This window comes from Anoplopoma fimbria, chromosome 12 (genome assembly GCF_027596085.1).
Source record: "Anoplopoma fimbria isolate UVic2021 breed Golden Eagle Sablefish chromosome 12, Afim_UVic_2022, whole genome shotgun sequence".
In the NCBI taxonomy this organism is placed as follows: Eukaryota; Metazoa; Chordata; class Actinopteri; order Perciformes; family Anoplopomatidae; genus Anoplopoma; species Anoplopoma fimbria.
Genome location: NC_072460.1, coordinates 15,946,736 through 15,963,018, shown reverse-complemented (window position 1 = coordinate 15,963,018; position 16,283 = coordinate 15,946,736). Strand labels below are relative to the sequence as shown.

General features: G+C 39.0%; 1 protein-coding gene across 1 annotated transcript; it reads right to left on the bottom strand.

Annotated features, from left to right (window-relative positions):
- Nucleotides 1-14,140: 14,140 nt before the first annotated feature.
- Nucleotides 14,141-16,061, bottom strand: LOC129099468 (general transcription factor II-I repeat domain-containing protein 2-like). The gene is made up of 3 exons (XM_054608722.1): nucleotides 15,468-16,061; nucleotides 14,949-15,378; nucleotides 14,141-14,655 (listed from the first exon to the last, which is right to left on the bottom strand). Exons 1-3 carry the CDS (start codon nucleotides 16,059-16,061, stop codon nucleotides 14,141-14,143), a joined length of 1,539 nt encoding a protein of 512 aa, XP_054464697.1.
- Nucleotides 16,062-16,283: the final 222 nt, after the last annotated feature.

Below are 16,283 nucleotides of genomic sequence, written 5' to 3'. Positions count from 1 at the left end.
AGGAAAAAACAGAGTGGAATGATTGTCAGATAGCCTGCAGCCTGGAGCTGTAGCTTGTTTTTTTTCTCCGTCAGTGTTAAATTTGTCTGGGATGCCTCAAAGTTCAAACGGATTTCCATATAAGGGCACACACACATATGGAAAAATTCTATCAGCTGACTTTATGGATGCCTGAGTGAAGTGGTTCAACTTTAAAGATTTCCTATGAGAGAAAAATAGAATACTAAAGATGAAGGTAAGTAAAAGACTTTCCACAACTGAAGTAAAGGACACTGGAAACAACTGTTTTTGTTGCGTTTGCTGTTCAGCAAGAAAACATAATGCTGCAGTGAAAGATGGGTCAAGAGATGATTTATCAGAGACAGAGAAAGAGAGAGAGAGTAAACTAGTAGACCATTTTATTGCTGCTGCAATTCAAGTGGGGTGGATAATGAAGAGGGAATTAGAGAGCAGAAGTGTTTTACTGAAAGGACGGTAGAAAGAGAGGACAATAGGAGATTGTTTTATTTTTATTGCAACTCAATGCATTATGGATAATTTTTGAAAGGAAAGAGAGAGAGAGGCTGGTGTGTTTTGCTGCTCCCAAGACTCAAGCGTTAAAGAAACGAAATGCAATACATAAAAGGCAAAAAAAAATGGTTTCATCTTGCCAGATCCGGAAATAATTCTGTTGCAGAGAGAAAAATAGCAAAGAGAAGGACAGAGAAAGAAAAAAGGGTTGTCTGGCAGTTGTTATCCCAATAAAACTAAAGGACGAAAAGTTACTCTAAAAAGTTACTCTAAAAAAAAAAACTTTTGTCATCACAAGAAACAACTTGGTCAGGTTTAGGCAACAAAACTACTTGGTTAGGTTTAGGAAAAGATCGTCGTTTCGCTTTAAATATCTACAGAAGTGCCGTTATTGAATTGTGCAAGCTATGTGACAATAAACAACATGGACTTCTCGTTTCACACGGGGAACGGACTGCAGTCTCTTGGACCGAGATTGCTGGCTGTTGAAAGCATTAAGCTCCACACCTGCCAAATTTTCTTTTTAGGATAACTATGAATGACAGCTATTTTGTCTGGTAATTTAAGTCCTGGGACTTCTTTCCAAGGAACTACAAGGTTCCATAGCGGTCTAAAGACCTGCAAAAGTTAGGCCAAATAGTCCATCAATGTATGAAAAAGCAACATTACATGGAATAAAGGCTGCAGCCTGCAGTTCAGTGTGCCGCTATAAGGTAGTCCAAATAAAATAAAATTATACAATTTATTTGTTCCATTTCTAGGATGTTTTGCCTTTTTTTAATTAAACAACAAAACACCCTCTGATTCGCTCAATTAGCAGTTGCCTCCAGGGCATCTAAGAAGAAAAGATTAAACGAAGCCAGAAACAATTTGGCTAAAATGACAATGAGCAACATGAGCATTCATAAAGAGAGACAGAAAGGGAGAAAGCAAGGAAGCAATGAGGTGAAAACTGAACCGGGACAGTTTAGTGGATTGTTTTTTGACAGCGACCAGACAGATGTAAACAAGTTCATGGTTTTAAACGTCTCCCAGTCACTTGTCATTCGGTCTGATGAGATTTGGATTGATACTGACAGGCAGGGTTATTAAAACACAACACCGACATATCCCCAAATGTCCACAATACTCCTGAAAATAGACAATGCCAGCCCTTCATATGTGATGGCTAGAGCCGGTGTTGTGTTGCAGGGGATGTGGACTAGGAGGAGAGAACTATACGATAAAGACGAACAAGAAAGTACATGTTCGATTCAAAATATGCTCTTTTCTATTCTCGCTATCGTATCCCAATTTCACAACAACTCTCCAGAGAATAGAAGCTGTGACTGTTGAATTAAAAGAATATATAAAACATCATTTGAGGGGAAGTGAGTCCATGGAGAAGACTAGAATGACAGGAGAGTAATAATGAGAAAGACAATTACATCCTCGACTGCAATTTCAATGTTGCAAGTCTTACCTCTAAGTAACTGATTCCAGATGAGTTGAGAATGAGCATGCTGGATGAGAATGAACACGAAGGCAGATTTGTGGAGAAAGAACTCACACAAAAGCAATCAAACAATAGATGCCAAGTGTCACTCACTGAGTATAACCTGGAGGAGAAGGTCAATGTGTAAGTTCATAATAAGGATACTGGGGATAAATTGCATTAAATCGTGAATGTTTTTAGTTTAGCCGTTGTCAAGGATTTGGAATAAATTAACCACTTACAATAGATACTGTAAATAACTGTTAAGAAGTTTTTCTTTATTATAAATATAACATTTTTGAAACAGTAATTCATCATTTAGTGTGGGAATATTGTGGTTGCCAGAAAGCCTCCATATATTTGGAGCCAATTGTTGAGAGCAATTAAGTGTGCTACAGAGGCCAGATGCAATACACCCAGATGCAAGTGTAGTAACAGCATGGTAACAAACGAATGGGTCTATCCCTTTGGGTGTAAATGAAGTCAAGGGAGAATTTTTACAATAGAAGCAATTAGCTCTACATAGCCTGAGACAGCCTCTTCATATCGTGTAGTACTCTACATTTCATTTCAATTATAATTAGATTTAATGTTACTGATTGCGATACACTATACTGTCACAATAAAGCTCTCTGAAATGTGCTTCATGTTTTCAAACATTGTTTTTTATCAACATATGATGAAACAGTAGGTGATTATGTAAAGCGCTTTCCTTTTTGAATTACTAGCACTGAACGCACTCTCAGCACTTTCATGAATAGTTAACTTCACATAAGCAGCCTCCATAAAGTCTATCCACCAACATACATACAATATATTCATTTTGGAATCTTACCTATTTGGTTTGATTAATCTCCAAGCTAAAACATTTAAATTGAGTTTTACGAAAGGTCTGTGGTAAACGGTAATTGGAATTGCATTGATATAGTGCCTTTCTAGTCTTCCAAACACTCAAATAGTTTAACACTACATGTCAACATACACACACACACACACACACACACTAATAAAATGGTGGCAGAGGCTGCCATTCAAGTTGCTACCTGCTCATCAGGATCTAATCTAAATGTTCCTTCACAAGGACTCAAACGCAGCCTTCAAGAGCAATTTGGGATTCAGTATCTTACACAAGGACACTTCGACTTCGACTGTAGAAGCCGAAGCGCAGATCTTCAGATTCGAGGATGACCTGCTCTACCTCTCAGCCATAGCCACCGAGTGGTGCTTTGAGGATAAAGATTGTGCAGTGTGCTCTCATGTGCAGTGTCTCGGCATGGGAGAAGCCTTTAAACCCATAGATGTATTGGGTCATATATCTCATTTCCACTTAAGCAACACGACCACACCGTCTGATATCACAAAATTGCATTCATAAATCCACAATCTCTTAGAGGCATATTACCTGGTGGTGTCACAGAATGGGTTCAAATTACGTGCCGAACACCCTCTGGTGAATACACATATTCATTCACTTTTCTCACTAATCCAATGATGAATGAATGTATGAATTAAAGAATAAATTGAAAAAATGTGTTGATCTTTTGTCACAGATATCAAAATCAGAATTCAGAAAATAGACTTAAGATAAAGTAATTGTAACAAAAAAAGTTATTGAATCTAAATTAAAAAAGTCAATTTTGAAGAACCTAGTGCTGTGTAAAGAAAAATGTCATAGCATTGAATCAGCATCGATGAGTTTCTTTCAGCTTCAACCAATGAATGGAATTGACAATCTCCCAAGCAAAAAGCATGTTACCCTTACCTCCAGACTGTAACCACCCACTTTAATCTTGTTTGTTTGATCTAAAAAATACCCCAAAAGGGCTATAAACATCCTGTCAAACAGACAGCCTTTATAAATGTCTACAAGTATTACTGAATCTCATTTATTCCTTCTGTATTTCCTTACTAATAAAACTGACAGCAGCAGAATCTGAATGGATGGGGAGAAAAAGGACATCAATTCAAAAAAGATTTGACTCTATGCCAACCTGGGCACTTTGGATCCACTGGTTGGTGAAGGTGGCTATACTTCATCAATTCAATATCCAATTTTAATCTTCAAGAAAGCAGCCTTGAGTCCAGGAATGTACTTGAACAGCCATGCAACTTCATCTTCCTATTTTTCTTTATTATATTCCTCCTCCATTTTAAACACTTTTAGGGCAGTGTGAAGATTTCAAAGTGTCATCAAGGCTTCTCGCCCCTTAATTTGCATGGCCAACCTCGGTTTAGTGCAAGACAAAAAGTCCAGAGGAAAAGTTTCCTGCACAATAATTTAATGACTGGCTCTATCTTTGAATCAATCTAATCTGATTAGTTGAATCTGCAGATTAAAAATAATTCTAAGTATTTGAAGAGTTTAAGTTAAGCAATGAAAAGTGTTGATAATATTTAGCTCACTTTGAAAGTTATTCAACAGGCACTCTGTGTTGCTCCAGGCCATTTACTTCATTCATTTTCTGAAACAGAAATCTCTCCAACAAATGAGCATCAGTTGTCAGGGGACAAGTCCCTGTCCATGTTTAATATATTTTAAAGCTTCGGGGAACTGCAGATGGGTAATTACAGAGAAAGCCACTTACAACCTCAGCAGGAAAGCTTCTCTTTCTAGTTTCTCTTCTCTGGCCCTTGTTTTGACTCCAGTTGACACAGTGCACTACCTGGCAGCCATGTTGGCCTAAGGGCTGCCTTAAGCCTTTTTTGGCAGTTAGAATCAATGTATATTTTATAGTTTTGATCATTTCGTGTTGTGTTTTCAAATGTATCACCTATTAAACACCGAATGAGGTGTCAAAACAGCCGATTCAATTGCTAGATACGATGACTACAGATAATAATATTAATAGTAATAACTTTATTTATATAGCACCCAACAAAGCAAGACAAACTAAGATAAAAGCTAAACCCTGATAAAACAGTACATTAGATGAAACAATACAACCAATCAATACGATAAAAAAAGAAACAAAATAAATAAAATAATTTAGTAAAGTAAAATAATATTCTCAATAAAGTAAAATAATATTCTCAATCACAAAAATAAAGCAGTAAAGCGACAGCATCACATAAAGCTAGTCTGTAAAAATGGGTTTTAAGAATTTATTTAAAAAGCGATTACTGATTCTGCAAGCCTTATCTCCTCAGGCAGGTGGACAACTTTTGTGAATTGTGGTCTGAAGGTTAAATCTGAATCAAATAGTACTCCAAGGTTTCTGGCAGTGGACTTTATGTGAACAAACAAAGGACCAAGGCCACTTTGAATGGGACTGAATGGACTAGTAAGATTTCTGATTTTGAGTTATTGAGTTGAAGAACATTTTTGTGTTTATACGAATACATTTTATTTGTCGTTTCAAATTACTGAAAAAAGATCCACAGGTATTCTATGGAATGAAAGAGCACCACTGTTGGGTACATCATGACACAAGTACCCTCTTGGATAGCATGGAGCAACATTCACACTCCAGCATGGTTAAATAAAATGGAATTAAAAAGAATATCATAAAATGCTTTTATAGGAGCACTTTCTGGGATTGTTACTGTGGAGGGACAATCATCTGTAAAACTCAAACTTCAAGTGACATTTGCAGCCGGGGCATTGCAAAATCCATGCAATAGCAAATACACTAATGTTTTTTTTTATTTCAAGCTAAAGTTATTTATCAGCTAGCCTCAGCTGCTGAACCTAAATACTTAAAGAAACCACTGCTGTTCTGTGTGTGTATTAGTGAGAGAGGATGAGACAGAGAAACATTTGAATACGATTGTTTTTCCGTTATTCAACCTCACAGAAGACTACTAATGACAAGGAATGGACCTGAATGGAGTGCAACTTTTGCTTTCTCAGAAGATTATTTAAAAAGTTCTTATAAGTGCATCAAAACAAAAAGGTAAGTCTGAAGAACAACAGATCTAGGACGAGGCCATGGCAAGATGGATTGGGCGTATAGGATTACCAGCCAACAATTGAAGATGAGGACTTTGTTCTAATGATGGAGACAGTAGATGGAGCCTGACTGGGCGAGAGAAAAATTAAATACAAAATCTGGATGACAAACATTATGAAGATGAAACACAAAATTCAAAACAAACTGGCTGCTACCAGGATGAGTATCTATTGGTCTTAACAGCTTAATTCCTTGCTATAACTTCATGCTTCTTTTGTGTTGAACAAAATAAAGTTAGCTCTTTGATAGGTAGACATTACTTAAAGATGTAAGTCCCTGCTTGGCAAATTCTTTAAAAACAATTAAAAGGAAACTTGCAGTAATATCCAGGGAAAAGACTTTAATGTACATTTTCTATTCCTTTTTTTTTTTTTTTTTTTTTTATTGACCAGAAACAGAAGTCCCAACTTGGTTGGAGTAGCAAGATAGTCCGCCGTTGGTAATGTAGGAATGTATGTGTGTGCATTTGTATCTGTATGTGTGTGTTTGTCTGTCTTTCTGTCCACGGCAAATCTTATATACTGCTGGACCCTTCCACCTAATATTTTTATTGACTGACTGACTCACTACTCTTAACCAGAGGGTAGGGGTGACAAGTGATCAACACCTGCTTCAGTTTGGACTAAGTTTACGACTGAGTGCTGATTAGAATTGTACAAGTCTTCTCATAACAGTCTGAGGAGAGCTAGATAGCTGTTACTAGTCGATGGGAAGCAGAATACTGTGGCGTGTTTGGCTGACAGTGCTAACAATTTACAGAGCTAAATAAACAGCAGAACTGGCAGTTACAGTTCAGAGGAAGCGTTAAACAGACAACATTAAGGGTTACACAGTGAACTACAGTACAGCTGGACAGAGACGGCGCAGACAGCTGCATTGATTCAAATGAGAGCATATCTGTTTTGTGAGTTGTGCAAGTGAAAAACAAGTCTGATATGTTTGAGGTCTAGACAGGGGGGGAGTTGTGGCTTGAATTAATTCAATCAAACATTACAGCAGTGGTTGTTGTAAACAAACCTGGCAGAGATATGCAGCATACTAAGTCCACTTCTTTAGTATTTCTCATGCGTTCCCTTTACACCTCTTTTCAGTGCAATGTTTTTTTTGTTGATGTAACACACTGCACCATATTTAATCACAGTCGGAGTCTGACAACATCCATATTTGCAGAACAGGTGAAATGGCTGCAAGGTTTATTTTGTTGGAGCATCTGGATATGTCACTAAATGTGTCCTGATGTGATGATAAAAATGTAACTGAGCTTCTGTTTTTCATTTCTTGCACAGCACTTAAAAGCTCATGTTGAGATTAATTGGGAGCAAAGATTCTGATGTTAATGTGACAGATTTCAAGAACTTTGAAAACTGCATGAAAACCTAATATAAAAAATAAATAAAAGATGGCATGACATCAAAACAAATTCTAAAGCTGTCTGACTTATGGTGTCGGATGCACAACTACAAAGCTCTAAACATCAAGACAAATGCCAGAGTCAAGACAACTGCCTGCAATAAAAATAACTGTTTCATGCCAAGTTTCTTACATCATAACCTAACAGTTGGATTATATTTGGTGTTGTGGCTTTGTTCTGGAGGCTACTGGGAGACAGAGGGAGGGAGAGCTTCCAAGCACACTTCTGGATACTAACACACTGCTGCTATAATGACACTTTGTTATGGTTAAACATTGGAACTGTGTACTGTACACATTACACAGATTCTTGGTGGCATTAGATGTATTAAAGGTGGGTTTTTTTCCCAACAAATAAAATATATATGGGCTTTGTAAATACAGTTAATATTGTATACTATAATACATTTCAATACTATATACTTTATATATGTTTTCTACAATTGTATGTTGGTATATTGATCAATGGGTTGATAATGGCTATAACATATTATTTTGAAACTAAAAAACAAACATGTTCTTCCACAAATCAATTAACACATCCCGGAAAAAGGTCAAAGATTCTTTAAAGTGCATGAGCATCCTGCCTCTGAGCTCGATGCATTTACAACGGTAAGAAAAGACAACATACAGTAAGCAGCAGCAGTGACATGTTGCAGAGCTCCAAAAACACCGAAATGCACCATGTTATCTGACTAAAATCACACCCGAAGCCTCTGCTCTTGTGGTTGTTGTTGTTTTTGTTATGTTGATGGTTTCCAGGATGAAGCAACATGTCTCCATTAAGACAAAATACAAGTCAAAGGTAGCTGCAATTAAACATGCAGACCTGCAAAAGTAACAAGCCCCTGCACACAGAGACATGCACACATATCTTTCAGCCACATGAATACTCAAACATCTCCCCCTCTCTTGTCTACAAGATCAATGCTAATCACCAAATGAGGAGGAAGTAAGGAGGACAGAAAGCAGGAGAGAAGAGGAAGATGAAAGGAAGGGGAAGGGGAGTAGGAGATGAAGGAAGGAAGGTAAGGAAAAGATAGGAGGATGAAAGAGAAGGAGGAAATGCAAAAACGTGTTGAGGAATATAATAATAGACAAGATGGAAGATGAGAAAGGGAAAAATTGTTATAAGGAAAAATGTATGAAACCAGAGGAGATACAAAGAGTTACATAAGAACAAAGTAGTAAGAATAAGTGGGTGATGATTTTTTAAGGTAGGGAAACTGAGTTATGGGGTCAAGAACAAAGTAGTAAGAATAAGTGGGTGATGTGTTTGTAAGGTAGGGAAACTGAGTTATGGGGTCATAGGAATGCAGGAAGTGGGTAGTTGGGCAAATTGGGTTTAAACAAAAAAAAGTTCACAAACTGTCGATATCCAGAGCAGGTGTGAATTTGTAAAAAGGGGTGATCCTTTGTGCAGTTTCAATGTAATTTATATGGGTGTGTGTCTGCATTCTAATAAATGTAGCTGTGTTTCTTACTATAATATTCAAAGAATGAATGCACTTTCTTAGGAATTAGGAGTACGCTAACAGCCTGCTGAGCTTTTTATTCCACAAGGGAAAAAAAGAAGCTTCTACTGCACTGGTCTGGATTGCAACCTGAAAGCCATTTACTTATGTGACATTAATTTCCAGTAAGTGGCTCGTGCACTCAAGCAGACCAAATCCTGTGAAATGTCAAGATTATTTTGATACTAAAGGCCAAACAACTTTCAGGTCATTGTCCCCATATTACAGGACAAAAAAAAATAAAAACTTAAACAATAACAGTATACTCACAGCATAAAGAATAGGTGCTTTCTGCAGCAAATGTGCCTTCCACCAACAGCATCATGATCACTACATGAATCACTGTTAATAAACTGTTTATATGCTAGTATATATGCTGGTGATATATCAAAGATGGATAGGTGCCGGGTGAATAATAGTGGTGTTCATTTCAATGGCAATATTGATGACGTCACACATTGACATACCTAGTCCTCATACTGACAGAAAAACATGATTTACCAGAAACAAAGTTGTTACTATTAAAACTGATGCCATTCACATTCATGTATCATATTGTTAAATTATCAGACACTTGGATGTATTTATGTTGGGGATTATTGGGGATGCAGACAGTGGGACCTCCCAGTGAATTCTTTGTTTGTGTGTCATGCTTCAGCTGCCCAATAGGAATCACAAAGCTGAAAGCTTCCAATATTGCCCTATTGCAACTGATGTGTTGACAATACGAAGGTGTGTGTGCCGAAAATTTCTAGGCATTAGATAAAAAAATTAAAAACAGTGACCATACTTCTTTTTGTGTTGCAACTTGTTTTTGTCAGAGCTGGGTTATAAACATTGGATGGTGTGACAAAAATAAAGTAATATTTCTTCTATTTTGACTCTTTCACTCTCCATTTACCTCAAGTTCAGAACCGTCAAGATGGTTTGCTATTGGTCACCAAAGACAAACTCGACAATATTTGTGTGAATTTACGTCACTACTCGATGCACAGATCCACTTATTGTGGTGATTCCATTGAGATGAAATTTGTTTTGAAACTAAATGCTGGTCTGGCTGTGCCATTTCTGTAATTTATGATGAAATGTTGGACTGTTGTTCTGTTAGTCTTTTGGTATATCTAATATTTTACAGTTGACAAAAGTGACAGGATTATGAGCATGGAAGCTCTGAGAAAACTCTAGACAAGTGTAAACTGCTTGTATTTTCTTGTATAACTCAAATATCTTAATATTAACAGACTTCTTAAGACCACCCGGAACACTGTAAAACAACAGTGCTCGTTACAACATAAAGAACAAAATTATGTTACCATATAACTAATCTCTATTCTAATTCTTTCAGAATTACACTCCCAGTTTTATACACATGCTTAACATTGTAAATTGAATCAAAACAAAACAAGAAAACTAATTGGTTACGTAAGTGGTTAGATACACATCATGGTTTGTCTTAAAATAAGTATGCTTGCTACGTCATTTAAGTTACGTATGTAACACCCATCCCATGTAGCTATATAGTATTACGCTAATCTGCCAGGTGTAGTAGTACTATGGGCGGGGTCCTGGGTACAGTTTTAAACCTAATGGCGCTATTACCTGTTCTTATTAATTATTTAAGTACGTCTTATTCTGAAAACTGAAATGACTGGCGGTGCCTCCAATAGAATTAAGGAAGTCAAATAAAAGGTCTTTGCCTTCTATTAAGTCCTTTTATCTTGTTTTAAACAGTTATTACCAAAACATGAATTAGCTTATTTGTGATGAACTTTGATAAACCAAATATACTTTAAATGCCTTAACACACAATGTTTGGTATTTATTAGAGCAGGTACAACAAACAATATTATTGCAGATGACTCATAAAATGAATGTAAATAGACATATTAATAAACACAAAATGGCTATGAGTTCCTCTCAGTAAATCCTTCTTTTGGAATCTTCATTGGTTACCATACAGGCAGACAGAACATCTTTAACATGTGACAATCAATACATTGTGAACCCACACTCTCTCACACTCACTCTACAGCTTTAACCAAAATATAACCAAAAAAAACCCCCGTTGCAGGCCTGAGTCGTGGCTTGAGAGCGTTGAGGCCTAAAACTGCTGTGGCCGCTTCACTTGTTCACACAAGCATTAAACAAAAGGGCACGTGCAAGTTTGTCAGTACTCACAAATCCATGGACTATTCAGAAGGGCAGGTGAGGAGAAGCTGGGTGATGGACGGCCGGAAGAGTGCAGAAGAAACAGCAGCAACAGTCCACAGCAGCACACGCACAAGCGGGAAACACTTCTCCATAGTGGTCCAAAGGAGACTTCCCCCTCTTCTCTCTTACAGTCACAAATGTCCGTCTGCTGAATCAGATAAATCAGCTAAGCAACAAGTCCATATGCTACTTCATGACGATCTAGCAAAATCTTGTCTTAACCACAGGTTTCAAATGCATAGCTAACAGTATGAAAGCAAAGCTAACGGCAGTTATGCTAATGCTAATGGCTACTCGCGATTAGCCTCACAACTTGTTTTACACTATAACATTTAGTCACAGTACAGAAAATAATTCACAAACATCGTATTTACCTCTTGTAGATCACAAAAGTCCAAACCATAGGATAACTGGTCGTCAACCACTAAGTTATGAACAATTTGCTCTCTTACACTGTTCACTGGACGGTGATAATCACGGTCCCTAAGCCCCGCCCCTCTACTTGAGAATGGGATTGGATTTGCTGTTAGATTCAGAACATCCAATTAAACAATGAAATACAAAGATTGACATATTATGTTGCTAACAAGTTAGGGTGTTGGGCTGAACACATGCGGGATCATGTACATGTTAACCAAACTATGCTCATTTGCATGAACTCTAACCTTTGAACTGTAAAGATTATGATTCTCTTATTTTAACTGTTTTATTCATATGGATCTATTTTTACCAATACTTATACATTCTTAACTTGTGTAAAAACTATTAACATCCTGATGTCTAAATGAATTATTTAAGCAGGGCTACACCCTCCCCCTTCTGATCGTCTAGATGTCCTCATCTGACACCTTTTATTTTTGTCTTGTTTTCCTTGAAAGGTGCTTTCTTCTCTCATCATCAGACATCCTCCTGGATGGTTTGTACTTTTTCATTGGCTCTTTAATGTCTCTCTCTGGTGGATTGAGATTGAACTGAATGACCATCCCATGATGCATGATGGTAACTGGCTCCTTGGATGGGTTGCCAGGTTGGTCATAAGTCAAGCAAATGACTGGTTTCGGTTCTCTCTGGGACTTTCGGATAATAGAAGCTTCTTCACTCCTTGCCATGCTTGTAGGGGCAGAGCTTGCTCCCCCTTCTAAATCTGATTCTTCAGCAGCGTCATCACTAGTCTCTCCTGCATCAGATTCTAGTGTAGAAGGTGCATTGTCTTTGGAACATCCGGTTACCATAGCTGGTGGTTCTTCAGAGACTTCAGAACTCTCCTCCTCCTGGCTGTCATTATCCCCAGGGTTTTGATAGGGTATTGAGAGGTGTCTCCTGACCTCCTCCACATCAAAAGCTTGAGGGTTACGGGCAGTTTCAAACTCTGTGTCCGAGGACGACGTGTTACTTTCCAATGTTGGATCAGCAGAAGTAGCTGGTCTTTGACTTGGTCGAGTACACTGTGATCTTGTGACAGGTTTTCTCATAACCAGTCCTGTATCTTCGGGAGGGGTGGACATCCTAACCAGATAACCAATAGGCAAAAGATGGTCTCTGTGCAAAGTTTTGACTACACCAGTACCATGTTCTGGTTTGACCTTATATACTGGCAGATTCTGCAACTTAACAACATAAGGTGTGGATTTCCATCGGTCTTGGAGTTTATGCTTTCCAGTTAGCCCAACGTTCCGAAGAAGGATTCTGTCACCTTCAGCCAAGGGCAGATCTCTTACACGTTGGTCATAGTATGCCTTATTTCTCAGGTGACTCTTTGTAGCGGCTTCAGATGCCAGCTTGTAGGCACTTTGCAATTCTTTTCTCATCCGGGCCACGTACTGCTGGTAAGAAGACTCACTCTCTCCATCAGGTGATGTACCGAAACAGATGTCGACTGGTAACCTTGCTTCCCTGCCGAACATAAGACAATATGGAGAGTAGCCAGTAGCATCATTTTTAGTACAGTTGTACGCATGTACTAGTTGACTGATATGCTGGCTCCAGCATTGCTTCTTTACAGTGTCCATGGTACCAAGCATCGCCAGTAGAGTGCGATTGAATCTTTCAGGTTGGGCATCACCTTGCGGATGATATGGAGATGTGCGGGACTTACGGATACCAAGCATAGACAGTAGCTCTTTGATTAGCCAACTCTCAAAATCTCTGCCCTGATCAGAGTGTATCCTTGCAGGTAAACCGTAATGCACAAAGTACTTCTCCCATAGTACTTTCGCTACATTGAGGGCTTTTTGATCCTTAGTGGGAAATGCCTGGGCATAACGTGTATAGTGATCTGTCACCACTAACACATTAGCAATCCCTTTGGAATCAGGCTCTATCTGCAGAAAGTCAATGCAGACTAGATCCAAGGGGCCATTACTTGTTATCTGATTCAATGGTGAGGCACGGTGAGGGAGTGTCTTTCTGGAGATACATCTTCCACAGGTTCGGATGTACTGCTCAACCTCAGTTGTCATGCGTGGCCAGTAGAATCTGTCTTTTAATAGTTCTGTGGTTCGTTCCACTCCCATGTGTCCACACTCGTCGTGCAGGGACCTTAATACCACAGTTCGGTATCTCTCAGGCAATACAAGCTGCCTTATCTCCCTTCCAGAGAGTTTCTTTGTTACTCTTAAGAGCAGGGGTGCCCAAATTCTTCCCTCTGGAGGGCCAAAATTTAATCGGGTGGAGGCTCGTGGGCCAAAATTGTAATTTTTCAGTATATTAGGTTAAATATGGGTATAAATAGCATGCGTGTGCAAAATCAACACTATCACAAGGTCATTTTGAAAAATGAATGACAATGTTTATTGTGCTTCACATTAATGTTCAAAAAATAATAAATAAATCATAAAATCTATCTTCTTTAAATTAGAAAAATAATTGAAGCACTATGAAATATTTGAAGACAGACATGGAACATTACTAGGCCTTGGGCCTGTATCTTCAAATACAAAGATTTTTTTAGTGCAATAAAAGTAACACAGAACAATAACACAGGACAGTAACAAAGTAACACAGGACAGAGCAGAACATACTCCGACACATTGGAGGTCCAGGCCTATACATTATGATTTGAAGTAGGCCTATCAGTGGGAGACATGAAGCCTGTCCTTGGTTTTTACAAGTCTCTTAATATCAGGCTCCAGCTGACTAACTGACAGAGTGAGAATGTCATGAAGGTGAGAGTCAGATAAAGCATTTCTCAGTTTGGACTTATTAAGATTCATCAGGCTGAATGCCTGCTCACAGACATAGGTACTTCCAAAGAGGGAGAACATCACCTGTGCATGTTTGCGGATCTTGCCATATCTGTGTGCAGGAACAGATTTGTAAAAGTCCTGTAAAGAAAGCTCTCTAAACCGGCAACGGAGGTCTGAATCAGACTGAAGCTCCAAAAGTTCCATTTGAAGCTCCTCACTGACTGCATCCACATTTACAGCAAAGGGTTGGGCAAACAGCTCAAATGCTGCTTCGTTTCCACGAAAATCCTCAAAGCGATGGTCAAACTCCACCACAAGATCGCTGAGAATGTTGCAGTATTTTGGTGTGTCTTCCTCCATCAACCCAACTTCTCTGAGGCTGGGAAAATGTGCCAAATTTCCTAAATATACAGACACAAAGACAAAAGTAGCAATGTAAGATGCAAGGTTGTTCATTTGATTTTCAATTAAATACCAAACATCAATCAAATGAGAAAAAAACTAGTTTTTTTGTGTTTATGGCTGCAGTACAAAAAACAAATGTGTTATTGGATTTAATGCCTATATTTAAATAGAAAATGTATTCTCCACACACAATGTATGTAACAAATATAATAACATGCTGGTTATAGTGATCAATAACCAGCCTACTACATTGTTTTGTGTTCAATAACATATTCAAGTTAGATCTCACCTGTTAAGAGATGTCTGCTAAGCAACTGGAGCTTTTGCTTGAAGGCTCTGACATGGTCGTACAGCTGAGTGATTATCTGGTCTCTCCCTTGAAGCTGAAGATTGAGGATATTCAGCAGCTCTGTGATGTCCACAAGAAAGGCCAGATCTGCAATCCAGTGCTTGTCCGAGGGCACTTGGATGTTGTTCTCCTTTGTGGCTTGAAACACCCTGATTTCCTCACGCAGCTCAAAGAAACGTCGCAAAACTTTCCCGCGGCTCAGCCACCGCACCTCCTGGTGGTACAATACATCCCCATACTGGGCATCCATCTCATCAACAACAGCTTTGAACTGACGGTGTGAGAGCGCCTTTGAGCGAATATTATTGACAATGCCAACGACATCCTGCATCACGTTCTTTAGGCCGATATTCTTAGCGCACAGTTGCTCCTGATGCAAAATGCAATGATATTTAAAAATCGAGCCACCACACTCACGGACTTTGTCGGACACAAGTGCAGTTAGACCTGCTCTCTTACCGACCATGGCCGGGCTCCATCAGTCGTGATGCCAGATAGGTTTTCCCACTTCAAACCATTCTTGTCCATAACTTGCTCCACTGCCTTAAAAATATCGATCCCTCTTGTCGTCCCTTTCAGTGTTTCAAGGCCCGCTAGTTCTTGGCACACTTCAAAGTCCTCATTGACGCCTCGCAAAAACACCAGCAACTGTGCTGAGTCCGATATGTCGGTGCTTTCATCGCATGCGATGGAGAAGGCAGAAAACCGACCTGCTCTTTGGGCTATCTGGCCCCGAACGTCTTCGGCCATGTCCTCAACGCGGCGGGTCACCGTGTTCCGTGACAGGCTTATTTGAGAAAAAGCCCGCTTCTGAGTTGGACACACAGCTTCAGCAGCAACTGTCAGACACTCTTTTACAAAATCACCCGCAGCAAAAGCGTGTCCACTTCTGACAATGATGTTGCTAATGCGATAACTTGCAAGGGTGGCATTTTCTTGTGCAGTGGATGGCTGAAGTAAAGTTTGCTGCTGTGTTTCTAGCTTCATTAGCAAGTTTGCCGCCTTTACCTTTCGGTCCTCGCCTGTGTATTTTGCGAACTGGTGAGAATGCATAGTTTCATAGTGACGGAATGTTGTACTCCTTTAAAACAGCGACCTTCTGCTTACATACCAGGCATATTGCGTTGGAATCGACCTCGGTAAATAAATAATCATGTTCCCAACATTTTTTGAATTTGCGTTTGTCTGTGTGCCACTGCCGCTCCATCCTTGCGTCTCACTTACTCGCTGTCACGTGACTTCGGATTGGAGCGCAAGAGGATAGGAGCTCAACAG